Genomic DNA, 15,691 nt, shown 5'->3' with positions numbered 1-15,691 from the left:
CTACCCTGACATATGGAAGCGAGGCGTGGACCTTGCTAGAGGGGAACAAGTCAAGAGTGAGAGCAGTGGAAATGAGAGTTACTTGAGAGGAGCATGTGGAGTGACGTGGAGGGACAGGTTGACGAATGAAGAAGTGAAGGAACATTGTGGGGTAGATGTGGATGTGGTTGAAAAGATTAGGAGAAATACACTGAGGTGGTTTGGACATGTGGAGAGAATGGAGAATGAAAGACTGACTAAGAGGGTGTATGTAGGTGAGGTGGAGGGAGGAAGAGGGAGGGGTAGACCGAGGATGAGGTGGAGGGATGGAGTTGAGAGGTATATGAGGGAGGGGGGGGTGAGTTGGGGGGAGGGTAGTCAAATGGTGGGTGACAGAGTGACTTGGAGGCGTTTTGTCTGCGGCCACCCTTTGCGGGATTAGGGCGTCGGGCTATAGGTAGATAGATAGATAGAAATATACTGACATAAATAAAGGTAAATAGATAAATAAAAAAAGAATGCCACGTACTTCTACAATGGCGATTATCTTCCTGCAGGACCACACCGGTTGGGGGTTGAGGAGTTTTGTACTGTGTGTGTGTGTGTAATTCACCGGGTCGGTCAGGATCACTTGATGGTCGTGATGGTCAGCTTTTACCCTCCCGGAAGGGAGCTGAGAGCTCATATAGTCCGATCTAAGGGCAAGGCTGTGACCTTCACACACCCACACACCCATCCCCTTGCTCAAGGGGGACAGTAACCACCCACTTCGTCAGTGAAACTTTTCGCAACCTGAGCGAGGCGCGAACTCCCGTCTACCAGATGGCAAGCGAGAACGTTACCACTGCACCAGCGAGCGGTGTGTGTGTGTGTGTGTGTGTGTGTGTGTATATTTACTTAATTGTGATATACTGGAAATGAGCTATGCTTATGGGGTCCCGTCTCTGTTTCTCAATAATTCAAATTTAGCTTTAAACTCATAAAATTTTTAGACTGGACGATCTCTATGGCCAGGCTATTCCACAGGTCTATACATCTATAAGGAAAACTATATTTCTTGATATCCTTCAAGCAGCTTGGTTTTTTCAGTTTCATTCCCTGTCCTCTTGTTACTCTCTTATCCCATACAAACAGATCTTCTTTGTCAATTTTATCTACTCCCACCATGGTCCTGAACATTGCAATCATGTCGCCTCTCTTTCTTCTTTCTTCTAAGGAAGGCAAATCCAGCTTTTCCAGCCTCTCTCTGTATGACAGATCTGCCAGACTGGGGACCATTTTGGTTGCTGTTCTTTGTATTCTCTCAATCTTGTTTTTATCTTTCTTTTTGTGTGGGCACCACACTACTGCTGCATATTCTAACCTGGGGTGAATCATGGCCACTATCAGTTATTTCATCATCTCCTCATCCATATAATGAAAAGCTGCTCTTATATTAGTCAGGAGTTTACAGTATATGTCTCTCTAACTGTCTTGTTAATGTGTTTTTCAGGTGACAAACTGTCCTGGACCAGCACTCCCAAATCTTTCTCTTCTCTCGCTTTTGTGATTGGTTCATTACCCATCAAACAATTCAGTGATGGCCTCTTGGTACCTTTACCCTTTTCCAATATTTTACATTTCTTTGCATTAAATTTCATTTCCCACATCCAGCTCCAATCGTGTATCCTATCCAGATCCTCCTGCTTCATTTTACAATCCTCCTCAACCTCTACCTTCCTCAAGATCTTTGGATCATCAGCAAACAGATTTGCTTAACTGTTCAATCTCTCTACCTTATCATTTACATAAATCAGGAACATTACTGGCACCAACGCCGAGCCCTGTGGGACTCCACTTGTTACTTCCCTCCATCCAGACATCCTATCCTTTATTACTATCCTCATTTGACTGTTTATATGTGTGTGTGTGTGTGTGTGTGTGTGTGTGTGTGTGTGTGTATGTATGTGTGTGTTTGTGTATGTGTGTGTGTGTGTGTGTGTGTGTGTGTGTGTGTGTGTGTGTGTGTGTGTGTCTGTATGTGTGTGTGCTCCACTAGTGAAGGTATCGCTCGGTATGGTACCAGTTGAAACAATCACCCATGCAAAGTGGCACGTCACATACAGGACACATGTTCCTTGTGTGTTTCCTCCTCCCCAACATGAAGCACAAGGCACACCTGAGCCTTTTCTTGTCAGGGATCCTCGCCCGGTGGTGGCCCAGAGTGTGATCCAACCTCACGTCGTCGTCGATGACCCGGCGTCACTTGCTTGGATACCCTCGTGCTCTGTGGTCCTGTCGTGCGGGAGCTGCAGGCCCTGACACGGATTCTCCCGACAGACCAGCAACTGGAGGTGGTGGTGGTTCTGGCACCCCTGATGGGCCTCCTGCAGGTGGTGCTGGTGGTGATAGTGGCACCTATGATGGCCCTGCTTCTGGTGGTGCTGGTGTGGGGTCTCCTGCAGGCTGTGCTGGTGCTGGTGGTGGCTGGGCCAATCCTGGCACTGGTGGTTGTGCCTGCTGGGTCCCAGTTGATGCTGGTGCTGGCTGCCGAGTAGGTAGGTCTGGGGCGTGGTGGAGTGTGTGTCCAGATGCAGAAATGCAGAAGATCGTAGATGATCTGCTCCACAGATTCCAGGAGAGTTACTTGCGCGCATCTGTACTTCTTATACGAGGCAAACTCATTGAACAGTGCCATTTGGATGAAATAGAAGGTGATCTTCTTCGTCCACTTGACAGTTCGGCGTTGGATGGGGTAGTACTGGACCATCTGATTGAAATGATCCACCCCACCCATATACCTATTGTACTCCTCCACAACGACAGGCTTGTGAACGACCTTCTCAACATAGGTTGTCCACCTGTCATTACCCTGCATCTTTCCTCAAACCCTCTTCGGAATGGTGTCCGCAGCGTGGAAGGTGGACACCATGTTCACAATGCGCTTGTCCCTCCACAGTAGGACTAACACATTATCCTGGTTCCTGTATGCCATGGCCCCCCTCGGGCAGGCTCTTAGCCTTGACGATTGCCTGCAGCTGGTGTGGCGCTCCTCTAGGCAGCCGTAGGGTCCCACACACGTGAAATCCTGCAGTGAAGAGGCATTCGCACAGGGCTACAGAATTGTAATAGTTGTCCATGAACAACTTATAGCCCTGGTCCTTCAACGGTTCCACGAGGCCCAGCACGGTGTTCTGGAGGGTACATTGCCCCCCCTGGTAGACCTCCAGGTTCCAGATGTAGCCCGAGGACGTCTCAGCCAGCATGTGCATCTTGATGGCATACTTGTTAGGCTTCTGGGGGTTGTAGATGTGCAAGGACAGCCTGCCCTTCCACCCCAGAGAGCCCTCATCCAGGCTGAGCTGCTCCTCGGGTAGGTACGCTGACTGGAACCACTGAGGGAGGTACTCCATGACCGTACGAATGCGGATGAGCCTACCTTGGTTGTCCCGGGGAATGGTGAGTGTGTTGAAGGAGTGGAAGTGCTTCAGGATGGCGGTGAAGCGCCTTCTACTCATCGCCCGCTGGACCCTAGGGTAGTCGTGCAGCTCGGAGCTCCTCCAGTAGTGCCTGATGGTCGGCATGTGCACGACCTCCATGAAAAGGTATAGCCCTGGGAACTTGGCCATCTCCTCTTCATTGCAGGAGAACCAGGCATCCAGCTAAGTCCCCAGGAATGTGGCCTACCGGTTGGTCTCCACGGTGAGGTATGACAACAACTCCCGCTTGAAGAAGAGCTGGAAAAATTGCAGGGGAGCCATTGGAATATCCACCTTTATCCCCGGGGAGCCAGTAAACGGGCCACTGCTCCACCCAGGATCCTCTTCAGTGACGGTGGCAGCCGATCAGCCAGTTGACACCCTTCGGCCTGCCTTTTGACCCCTTGGACGTCCCCCGTGTCCAGGCAGCAGACCACGACGCCCTCATCTAGGAGGGGACGCTTCGGACGAGGATGAGGATGAGACAGAGGGCTCTGGGGACACCAGTCTCCTCGGCCTCGCCGGCAAGGATGTCACCGTAGCATCCTGCACGGCAGAAGCGGTTGGAGGGGCCATCACAACGAACGATGTCCCGGCTTCTGGTGACACTGGCTTGCCAAGGGGGGCAGAGGGGCTTGGAGATTGGGAGCCGACGAAGAGAGCGGTGGGACCGGCAGGTCGTAGAGGTGGGGAGGGTTGTCCAGTGAAGCCGGCCGATGATGGTGGTGTGGTCTCCCTCAGAGGAAGGTGGTGGGGCAGTTTCACTTGCTGACTGGATGGCATCAGCTCAACCTCCTACACCCCAGAACGGTCGCTCTCCAACTCTACCTCCTCGAGGATCTGATTCCACTTGTGTGGTGCCAACCCGCGTCTCATTTCTGCAAGACTGCTGTCGTTGCAAGCCAACTCGAGAATAAATTGCTGTCTGAGGGATTGGCCCTGTGGCAGTCCAGTGCTGTGGTAGGAGTGTGAACTGAAATAAAGGAGTCAAGATATGTTATTCACAGCCAGCCAAGAACTTGGCTTAACACTGGCACAACGCATGGGTTCATGATATACGTGTATGTCCTGGAAAACATCGTCTCCTACTCCTGACTTAGCACACAGGTAGGAGTCAATAGCACGTGGTTACCACATTCATTTTCTTTGGACATTACACATAACCAAATCTACTGTATCATTTTTATGAGATACACAGTACATTTCACCAGTAACATGTAAATGGAAGTGTTTTGTAGGCCGTTACCTGTGCACTAAGGTGTAGCAGATGGTGTTTCCTTTACGAGAACATGCTGCAGTAGGTCAGTCTTTCACTGTCTTTACACATAAAACATAGCCAAATGTATCAGTACATGGGAAACACAGTAGATTTCACCAAGAAAAAAAAAAAAAAACATATACAGTATTTGTAAATGCACGTTCCAAACCTCGCATTGCATTTCGCTACCTTTGTGCTAGCTCAGGTGTACAACACACACGCTTCCTTACAAGCACATGGCTCACCTTTTCACCGTCTTTTCACATAAAACATAAGCAAATCTATCAATATATGAGATAAACAGTATATTACACCTCAACAAGCACAAGTATGTGGCCCTTACCTGTCCACTAAGGTGTAGCATATGATGTTTCCTTTACCAGAAGACGCTGCAGTGTTTACGATTTTATTTCACAATTCACATAATCAAAGCCATCATTTTATGAGACATACATGATATTTTACCACAACAGTACCTGATCATGCTCTGTATGTCACATCTGTGATACCTAAGGTATCGCAGACGATATTTTCCGACGAGTACGTGGTGCAGTGTTCACGTTCATCCACACAAGCATACGATAAACATATCAATAACACTCATGCTTTATTTCACACGGAAAGCATACGGAATAAATATAACAATATGATAAAATCAGATATCCCTATAAACCTCCTGTATTTTATCCCCTCCTGACAACGGTATGCCGTGGCTGTAAGGCGTACGTGACTCCTGCCCTAGCCAATATTTCATCACGTACACTCGCTGCACTATACTCCTATCTGTTGCACAATAACACTATCCACCATATATCAGCATAAAACAAGGAATTCATCAACACCTTGGCAAATATTCCCTTCAAGACAACGCCGTGTCGTCAGGCGGTTTCCTGCCTCCCTCAGCTAAACATTTCACCATATCCTTCCTCACTGGCTGTTGCACACTATATTCACCTGATTCACTGTCACCATTATTCAATGGCTGAATACTCACACTGGGTGCAGGGTAGAGGGAGTGTAGTTGTTGGGAACCGCTGATAAACAGGGTGGGCTTACCACAGTCTTCGTTGGGCCAGCGGCAGAATAACGGCCACAAATGATTCACAAAAACCCAATTCCTTATTGCAAGCACCAAATCTAATCACAATAGTGCCCAAAAAGTAAACACAAACACTATTGGTATAGTGGAATATGATGCGCATCCCGGGATGGGGTAAACAGAATAAGATTTAAATGCCCAGCCATGCGCTACCTTCTCCCTCGACGGCTGATGCAGAACTAATCAACCTGGCCAGGCTGCCACACATCTCGGGCCCCAAGGTTGCCAAGTCATTACTTTTGACAAGACGTGCGGGAACTATGACGCGCCCAAAAAGTATGCCGATCGGCCAAAAACTTTTCCTTGATGTAAGTTTTTGTGCTTTTAGGACGACAAATGCGTCTTCACGTATAGTCTCAGACACTCCCAAATGATGACAAGCGTGTCATTGCAGGCGAAGGGGTTAAGTGTCACTGTCTGTCTTCTCCATAAGTAATCATGTTTACCAATTAGTAATACTCACCCTTGAGCTCTTAATTCAGCTCCCACTGGCAGAAACCCAGTGTTTAAACTGATGCCATTATTACCCCATCAGGTACACCAATATTACCCCACCTTGGAACAAGGCTATTAAGTCTGTACAGTATATTAACAGGTATCAGCTAGCTTTTTATGGACAAAAGGTCCCATATAGAACCCATAGTATGCAGGAGGAATACAGGTTTGATCTATGTTGGCAGTTTGGATGCCACACTAACTTATTTCCAAGTATGATTTTCAATCTTTGGATGTGTCTCATATTTCTTCTCATCAGTCAACAGTCCACAACATAATGAACTCAAAATTGGCCTCAAACTAAGCTTTTCATCATAAGGAACAGTCTTGAAGTTAGGAAAAAGCATTTGGAAAATATTCCTTTGTTTTTGCAGAATTAAAAAAAAATCTATCTATCTATTGAAAGATGTCTTAATCCCTTACAAGGGGGCCACAAACAAATCGCCTCCACGTTGCCCTGTCCCCCGCCATTTCACTGCCACCTGCTTCCAACTCACACCCCACTCTCTCATATACCTCTCCATTCCATCCCTCCATCTCATCCTTGACTCGCCTTCCTCTCCCCCCCTCCACCTCACTCACATACTCTCCTCGTCAGTCTTTCACCCTCCATCCTCTCCACATGGCCGAAAAAAAAATCAAGTTGCAAATATTACCCCACCAATGTGATAATACTCATTTGTATATCATATCTTCAGGAAGTTCAGAGAGCCATATACTAGGTTTTCCTTGTACAGTAGTTCCTCAATTATCCGGACGCTCAGTATCCGGACGTGTTCATTATCTGGACGCTGGACCTTGGCTCTATTAAACCATTATCCGAATTTACTTGCTATTATCCAGACATGAAAGTGCCCGAGAACTTCAGCCGGCCAGCCAAAATGTCCAGACTTTTGGTGTTGTGGCCGCTGGGCTCAAGCTGTGAGCGGGAAGTAGTCCATAACACACAACTGGAGCTAAAATGTCTCTCCGCCCCTGTACTGAATGATCATAATCACACACTCATCCAATCACTCCCAAGGAGCCTCCAGCACCCAAGTAATACAACTGTAACCTGCAAGCGGTGTCAAAACGTCTGTACGCATCCCCACCAAATGTTCAGTATCGCGCAGCCACTGGGCTAAGTCTTTTCCAATTGCCAGTGAGATTGTAACACAGACCACAAGCCACAAGTACATGTTCGGTTACAGCGGCCTTCTGCCTCTATCGAACATCGAATGTCACGCGGCATCTGGGCTAAGTCTTGCCCAACCACCACCACCATCGGACACAGACCACAAGCCACGAGTACATGTTCGGTGACAGCAGCCATCTGCCTCTCTACTATACATTGAATGTCGTGGGGCCACCAGGGCAGACACACACACACACACACACACACACACACACACACACACACCACTCGCTGGTGCAGTGGTAACGTTCCCGCTTGCCAACTGGTGGACGGGAGTTCGCGCCTCGCTCAGGTTGCGAAAAGTTTCACTGACGAAGTGGGTGGTTACTGTCCCCCTTGAGCAAGGGGACGGGTGTGTGCGTGTGTGAAGGTCACAGCCTTGCCCTTAGATCGGACTATATGAGCTCTCAGCTCCCTTCCGGGAGGGTAAAAGCTGACCATCACGACCATCAAGTGATCCTGACCGACCCGGTGAATTACACACACACACACACACACACACACACACACACACACACACACACACACACTCAACTACCGACCAGTATCACTGACCAGTGTTGTAAGCAAGGTATTAGAAAAGCTTATAAGAAAAGCTTGGGTAAATCATCTAGAAGAACACAGTATGATAACAGAAAGACAGTTTGGTTTCAGAAAAGGAAAATCATGTGTTACTAATCTGTTGAGCTACTATGACAGAGTAACAAACACAGTACAGGAAAGGGAAGGATGGGTGGACAGTATCTATTTAGATTTCAAGAAAGCTTTTGACACAGTACCACACCAAAGACTTTTATGGAAACTGTACCATGAAGGAGGAATTCGAGGCAAGCTGTTTTGTTGGATGCAAGACTTTCTCATAAAAAGAGAAATGAGAACAGTACTAAGAGGAAACTACTCATCATGGAAAGAAGTGACTAGTGGAGTACCACAGGGTTCAGTGCTGGCACCAATCATGTTTTTAGTGTATATAAATGATATAAACAGTAACACTGGAAATGAGAGCTATCTGAATATGTTTGCAGATGATGCAAAAATACAAAGGAGAATTACTAACACAGACTCCTGTAAAGAGCTACAAGAAGAATTAAATAAACTTCATGAATGGAGTAGTACATGGTAAATGGAATTCAGTGTGGACAAGTGTCATGTAATCAAGTTTGGTAAAAGTGGAAAAAGACCTGATTGGGATTATAAGTTAGGAAATAAAACCCTATACACATCAGAAAGAGACAAAGGCCTAGGTGTGATATCAATAACAGACTATCTCCAGCTGACCACATTAGCGAGAAGGTACGGAACATGTATACACTGCTTGCAAATATGAGAATAGCATTCACATAAATAAATGAAGACATGCTAAGAAGGATAATAACATCATTCATTAGACCAACCCTGGAATATGCATCAGTAATCTGGAGTCCTCATCTCAAAAAGCACATAGACAAGATTGAAAAAGTTCAAAGGGCCGCTACAAGATGGATACCAAGCTTAAGGGACCTAAGCTACGAAGAAAGACTAAATAAACTGAATCTACCAACACTACAGGAGCGAAGGATAAGAGGTGACATGATAATGCTATATAAGTGCATATCAGGGAAGGAGAAAATAGACATAAATGATTACTTAACATATGGAGAAGCATCAGCAAGAGGACACTGCAAAAAACTGCATAAGAAGAGAGGTGATAAAGACGTAAGGAAATTCAGTTTCCCAAACAGAGCAATTGATCAATGGAATGCACTACCGAATGAAATAGTGTGTGCCAAAACAATTCACAAATTTAAGGATATGTACGATAAATAGGTTTTAAGACACGGGACAGTACGAGCTTGACTCATTCCTGTAAAGATACAATTAGGTAAGAACAAAGAGAGAGATTCCTTCCCACGATATGATTATAACATCAGTACAGTAATCTCTTTACAGATGCATGTACAGTACTTTATGTGTGTATGTACAGTACTGCACAGTACACTTCCATTTGGTATGGGTATTTGTTTCAGTACCACGGTCAGCCATTTTAGCCAAGCAGCACTAATGGGATAGGTTTGGTTTGGTTAGGTTAGGTTAGGACAACATACGTAATTTTGCCTGGGAAACACATTGAGCATATTTTTGAGAAGATCCTATGGTTATTTTTGAAAAGATGAGGCACGCATTGTTCCTGGCTGAGGGGTACCGGTGCCCACCATGCATGTAACACGGACCACAAGGCACGAGTAAATGTACGGTAAAAGTGCCCGACTGCCTCTACACCGAATGGTGGGAGTCCCCCAGCCTCCGGGATTAGTGCGAAACCCCCCACCATGTGCACCTGTCTGCTTCTGTACCAAATGGCCACCTGGCAGGCCACATTAGTCATACATTGCCTGAGGATGTGATGTACTGGTCATCTGCTGTTGCCGTCACGTGCTAACCCTAGCTGGACAGACGGACGTGAACCTTATATGCAGGTGTCAGTTTGCCGCATTTTGCATCTTCTGTGCTTGGACACAAGTGTTGGGTGCGATATGGCAACGCTGTACTGCTTGCCAGCCAACACAAGCCCACACCTTAGTTCCCATCTTCGTTTTGCCATAGTGAATTGCTTGCAATGATGGCTGTGAATGCAGTTGCATTTGTGATGGTCTCCTACCTTCTTCAGGTTTTGGCTCTCCTGTGCTGTATTCTTGTTTGTGTGGTGATGGCTCCACAACCACCTGAGAAGCAAAAGAGGAAGGTTCTGACTCTGGAGAAGAAACATGAGATATTGGGCAAAGTTGACCTGGGCCGGACCACAGGACTCATTCTTCGTGAATATCTAGTTCATTCAACGTTGTTTGATATCAAGAAGTCATGCGACAGGCTTATGCAGTACGGACAGGACTTCTGCGAAAGCACTTGTAGGGGTGACAGGAAAGTAACGGTCCAGGCCCGCCACGCCATCATCGAACGGTCGGCATTGATGTGGTTTCTCCAGCAACGTGATGCCGGTGTGCTAGTGCATGGGACTGTGGTGACGGCTGCTGCCGAGAAGTTTGCACGCCTGCACAACATGCACGACTTCAAGACGTTTGAGGGATGGCTCTTCTGCTTCAAGCTTCGCCATGGACTTACTGGCAGTAAGGCACATGGCAAGACCTTGGATGCAGCAGCGGAGGAAGTAGACCCTTTTTGCCAGAAAATGCAGCACCTGATCAAGGACGAGGGCCTTGCCCTTGGTCAAGTCTATAAAGCTGACGAAGCTGGTCAGTCCTACCACTCCTTGCCCACTAACACTCTGGCTGAGGAAAGGGAGAAGACTGTGCCTGCTTGAAAGTTGTCCAAACAATGGTTCTCTGTTTTGTGCTGTGCCATTGCACTGCCTCAAACCTGTTGTTGTTGGGCGTGGAAAACAACCACGTAGTCTTTGTGGGTTGATGGATAGCCTGGTTGTTGTGTGATACCATTCTGTGAAAGTTTGGTTTACAGCTAAGATCATTAGACATTGGTTCCACAGACATTTCGTCAAGGAGGCTATCCGTTATCTTATGGAAATCCTTAGAATCGCTCGCAACCAGATGAAGGCTTTCCTGCTCCTGGACAATGCCCCCGCACGTCCATCTGTGAAGGATTTGGTTGCTTATGATGGGCGGATTAGGTGCATGTGTCTGCCTCCTAATGCAAGTGCTCTGACTCAACCAATGGACCAGGGTGTTATCATGGTTGCAAGGAGACCATACTGCCAGAGGTTCCTGAACAAGGTGATGGTGGTGCTGGAGGACGAGGATGCGGTTGAGGACACACATGGGGAGCAGGCCTTGCAGAATCTTCGGTGTTAGGACCTGAAGTCTGCAGTGTTCAACTGGGCGAACGCATGGAAAGAAGTCTCCATGAAAACCCTTGAAGCGGTTGGTTTCATCTCCGGAAAGGAATCGAAGTCAAGCTCAGCTTTGAGGGGTTTGACACGGATGATTTCCACACACGCCTTCGAACAGCAGGAGAGCAGGTGAACGTCGATGACATGAAGGATTGGCTGGATGACAACAGCGGCGATCCTGGATATCAGACCATGTCTTATGAGGAGATCGCCACTCCTGCCTCTGTGGGCACAGAAGAGGACAACAGGACTGACAAGGATGAGGACCCTGACTTGCAACCCTCTGCAACTCCTTCAATCCCTCATCTCAGTTTCCTCCATGGTTATCTGGAGGGGGTGCTGGATATGCTGAGCATCCACACTATGACCGGGAGTTGTTGCCACTCTGCCTGGCGATGGAGCTGCAGGACGCTGTCATTCCCTGGCAGAATCGTCGGTCCTATCGTCAGACCAGGATCGACTCCTTCTTCAAGCGTGCGACCCCCACGTGTGCCAGCCCATTTTCACCACTGCCACCACCACCTCGTTTCCCACCTTCACCATCGGACCCACATCCTAGCACGTCGACAGCTGGTGAGTCTCCATTGGACGTAAGTTTGCAGCTGTCTTCGGAATCTCCTGAGGTGGGTAGGCCACCATCACTGCACTGTACATCACTGCTCATTGCCCAGCTCCGGCAGGTTCACGAGGAGAAGGAGGAGTTATGGGACATTTGCTGGGTGCAAATGTTTGCCAGTAGACCACATGGGACAACTCTACACCTACTGGAGGTGTGTGAGTTAAGAAACCTGTCTGCAGTGCTGTGGGTGGTAAGTACCTCAACCGAATGTTTTTCGCAGGTAACGTAGGTTTCTTTCATAGTTTCTTGGTGAATATATTTATTTAGGTTATTCCCATACATGTTTTGATTTCACAATATGGCAAATGACCTGAAAACTGCCCGAAATAGGAGGGGTACTGTACGTACAGTACGGTAGTGTTTAGGTAGGGTGTTTTTTTTTTGTTTTTTTTTTTGTTTTTTTTTGTTTTTTGTTTTTTTGCATGGTTTTCTTGGTGTTGAAAATTATTTTGGATAATCCTATGTATGTTTCGATGTCAAAATATGGCAGAATGACTGGAAAACTTTGCCAAAATAAGGAGGGGTACTGTACATAGAGTAGTAATTAGATAGGATGTTTTTTTGGTTTCCTTTTATTTTTATTTTTATTTTTTTTTGTATGGTTTTCTTGGTGTTAAAAATTATTTTGGATAATCCTATGTATGTTTTCATATCAAAATATGGCAGAATGACCTGAAAACACTGTCTAAAAAAGGGAGGGTACAGTACATACAGTAGAGTATAGGTAGGGTGTTTGTTGCTTATCAGTGGTTTTTCAGCATGGTTTTCTTGGTGTTTACCATTACTTTGGATATTCCTATATGTGTTTTGATGTCTAAATATGCCTGAATGACTGGAAAACACTGCCAAATCAAGCATAGGTACTGTACAAATAGGTTAGGTATAGGTTGGATATGGTTATAGGTAGGGTCTGGGTATGGTAGGGGAATAGTGTTCATTATCCGGATGTTACCACTACCCGGATATGCCTTTGTCTCTGTTATGTCCGGATAAATGAAGGATTACTGTACATTAAATGTGGGAACTGGGTTGGATTGAGGTTACTGTAATCTTAGTATAATTCCATAATTTATCTGCTCTACTTGTTTGCAGATAGAAATGGGATGTAACCTTGGAAGAGGTAGCAAAATCTATAAAGGAATTAAAGAATTCTAAGGCCCCAGGAGAGGATGGAATATTTCCTGAAATGCTTAAGGTGGAAAATGATGAGTTGATGAATGCGCTTTTGAAACTTTTTAATGTGGCTTGGGATAATGGTGGAATTCCAGAAGAGTGGAAAAATGGAGTGATTATAAAAATACCAAAAAAGGGAGATTTAAGTGTGTGTGGAAATTGGAGGGGGATAACTTTGACACCTGTAGTTGCAAAAGTCTTTTCCAAAATCTTGCTGAACAGAATAGAGCCAGTAATTGATAAAATTTTAAGAGAAGAACAAATGGGATTTAGAAAGGGTCGAGGTTGTAATGATCAGATTTTTATTGTAAGGCATCTAATGCAACAAGCTAATGAGATGAAAATTCCACTTAGTATGTGTTCTGTGGATTTTGAAAAGGCATTTGATAGTGTTTCAGATGGAGCTGTGTTGATAATTATGAGATTCTATGGTATACCAGAAAAGTTTGTAAATATTTTTAGAAGCGTGCATGAAGGTACCTTTTGTAAGGTAATGGTGTGTGGTTCCTTGAGTGATCCATTTGAAGTTAGGTCAGGAGTGATTCAAGGAGGAGTTCTTTTGCCTTTGCTGTTTCTTTTGGTTATGGATTATGTTATGAGAAAGGTTGTATGGAGAACAGATGCAGGAATTAACTGGAAAGAAAATAAGAGACTGATGGATTTGGACTATGCTGATGACATTGTACTGATTTGCAGAAGTATTTACGAGATGCAGAGGGTGCGGGATTGTCTGGTGGAGGAAGGAGAAAAAGTGGGATTGGTAATAAATTGTGGAAAGACTGAAATTATTAATATGAACGGAGAGAACTAAATCGATTGTGTAATTGGGAATAATGTGGTGAAGAATGTAGAAAATTTTAAATATCTGGGAATGATTGTATCATCTAATGGATCATTAAACAATGAAATTGAGGAGAGGATTAGACAGGCTTGGCAAGCTGTTGGAATGTTGAAATCTGGAATAATAATATGCTTTCGGTACATACTAAAGTAAAAATTTACAAGTCCATGGTTAGACTAGTTTTAATTTATGGGCATGAGTCATGGTACAGTACAATTGCAACAGATCAGAAAGTATTAAGGATTTGAGAATAAAGTACTGAGAAGGATTCTTGGAGTAAAGTGGCAAGACAGAATTACAAATGAGAGAGTAAGGGATATTACAAGAGTAGAACCAGTTGATGAATATGTGAGACTGTCTTGCTGGAAATGGCTGGGGCACATACATAGAAAAGAAAGCAGTTTAATACAGGATGTGCCAGAGTGGACTGCTAGAGGAAGAAGTGGCAGAGGTAGGCCAAGGGGAACCTGGTTGAGGACAATGAAAAGAAGCAGGAAAAGAGTGTTGGTAGGACCTGAAGGAGATGGCAAGAGACAAATATTGTTGGAGAGAGTTCATCGAGACCCTGTGCATCCTGTGGGATCCCACAGGAAATGTTTGATTGATTGATTGATTGATTGACTTGTTTCATGATACCTGATGGTCTAGTGTTTAGAATACCCAAGCAGAGTGACAGCCTTGCACAGGTTCAATCCGTAAGGGACGACTGGAGATTTTTCAATTATCTGATGCCACCAAAGGGAGTAGTTTAGTCATGTACTTTTACATACACTGTACTGGACTATGGTTACCTAACTTCAGGCCCTCCTGCAAGGAGGTATAGTGGGATTGACTGTTACTGCTTTCACTTAGGGTCATTAAATTGACGTGTACCCTTTGTACAGGTGGAGTACGACTCAAGCCGGCTGTCCCGCCTGCCCCTTCATTCCCTCTCGTCTGCCTCCCCGGTGGTCCTGGTACGCAGAGATGACTCCAAGCGAAAAATCCTTCACAGCTCAGTTTCCATAGTTGCATTTGCCTTGTGTATGTGGAGACTCTATCAGGTATATAAATAGGTTTTTATGGCAGAATTCCTATGGCTAGATTTATGTTTCAGTTGAACCAGATGCCGCAGGAGATGTACATACTAGTTTCATTATAGTGTGCAAGGAGAGGAATGCAAGAGTTGTATATAGACCAACTTTAGAGTTATTTTATTCATTGTACTAAACAAGCCATTGTGAATGGAAGGTATTCATATATGCATTGACTTAAACAGGGCTTACTTTCCAGTCATGCAGCCCTTTGACTGCCAGGATTTCTTTCAACAGAGCAAAATTGTTTGCTGAAACTTTGAATAAAAGACTTCAGTGTGTCCACAGCAGCAAAAACTTGGTCAAGGAACTGTAAATCACATTGCTAGAATTGCCCATCTGAACAAAATCGTCTGCAGTTTTCATGAATGAAGTTCCTATATGCATCCACAGTAATGAAATTATTAATGACTAGTATGTACAGTATACCAGTTGGAAGTGGGACATCCATACTTCCAAAAAACAGTGACAAAAGTATTTTAATCTGGATATAAAAATTTACCATAAGGAAGTGTAAATACTATTAAAATTTATACCATAGTGAAATAGTTTGGGAACACAGAATGCAGATCATTGACAGTGTAAGAGTATACTGTCTCAGCCTACATTGTACGAGTTTTTATAATTGGTGTATGTTTACAGTCAGCTGTTAGATAACCTTGCCAGTTGATGGTGTGGTAT

General features: G+C 45.3%; 1 protein-coding gene across 1 annotated transcript in view; it reads left to right on the top strand.

The window, feature by feature from the left end:
• Pmi (Transmembrane protein Pmi) overlaps positions 1 to 14,992 on the top strand; it is a 171,493-nt gene extending 156,501 nt beyond the window's left edge. Inside the window, exon 4 of the mRNA XM_080286177.1 lies at positions 14,822 to 14,992. Within this exon, the coding sequence (XP_080142303.1) occupies positions 14,822 to 14,992 (171 nt within the window). The remainder of the gene's footprint in view (positions 1 to 14,821) is intronic.
• Positions 14,993 to 15,691: the final 699 nt, after the last annotated feature.

Source organism: Coenobita brevimanus, chromosome 110 (assembly GCF_032717465.1).
Source record: "Coenobita brevimanus isolate Jiangsu-jjx chromosome 110, ASM3271746v2, whole genome shotgun sequence".
In the NCBI taxonomy this organism is placed as follows: domain Eukaryota; kingdom Metazoa; phylum Arthropoda; class Malacostraca; order Decapoda; family Coenobitidae; genus Coenobita; species Coenobita brevimanus.
This window is presented reverse-complemented; position numbering and strand designations above follow the sequence as displayed.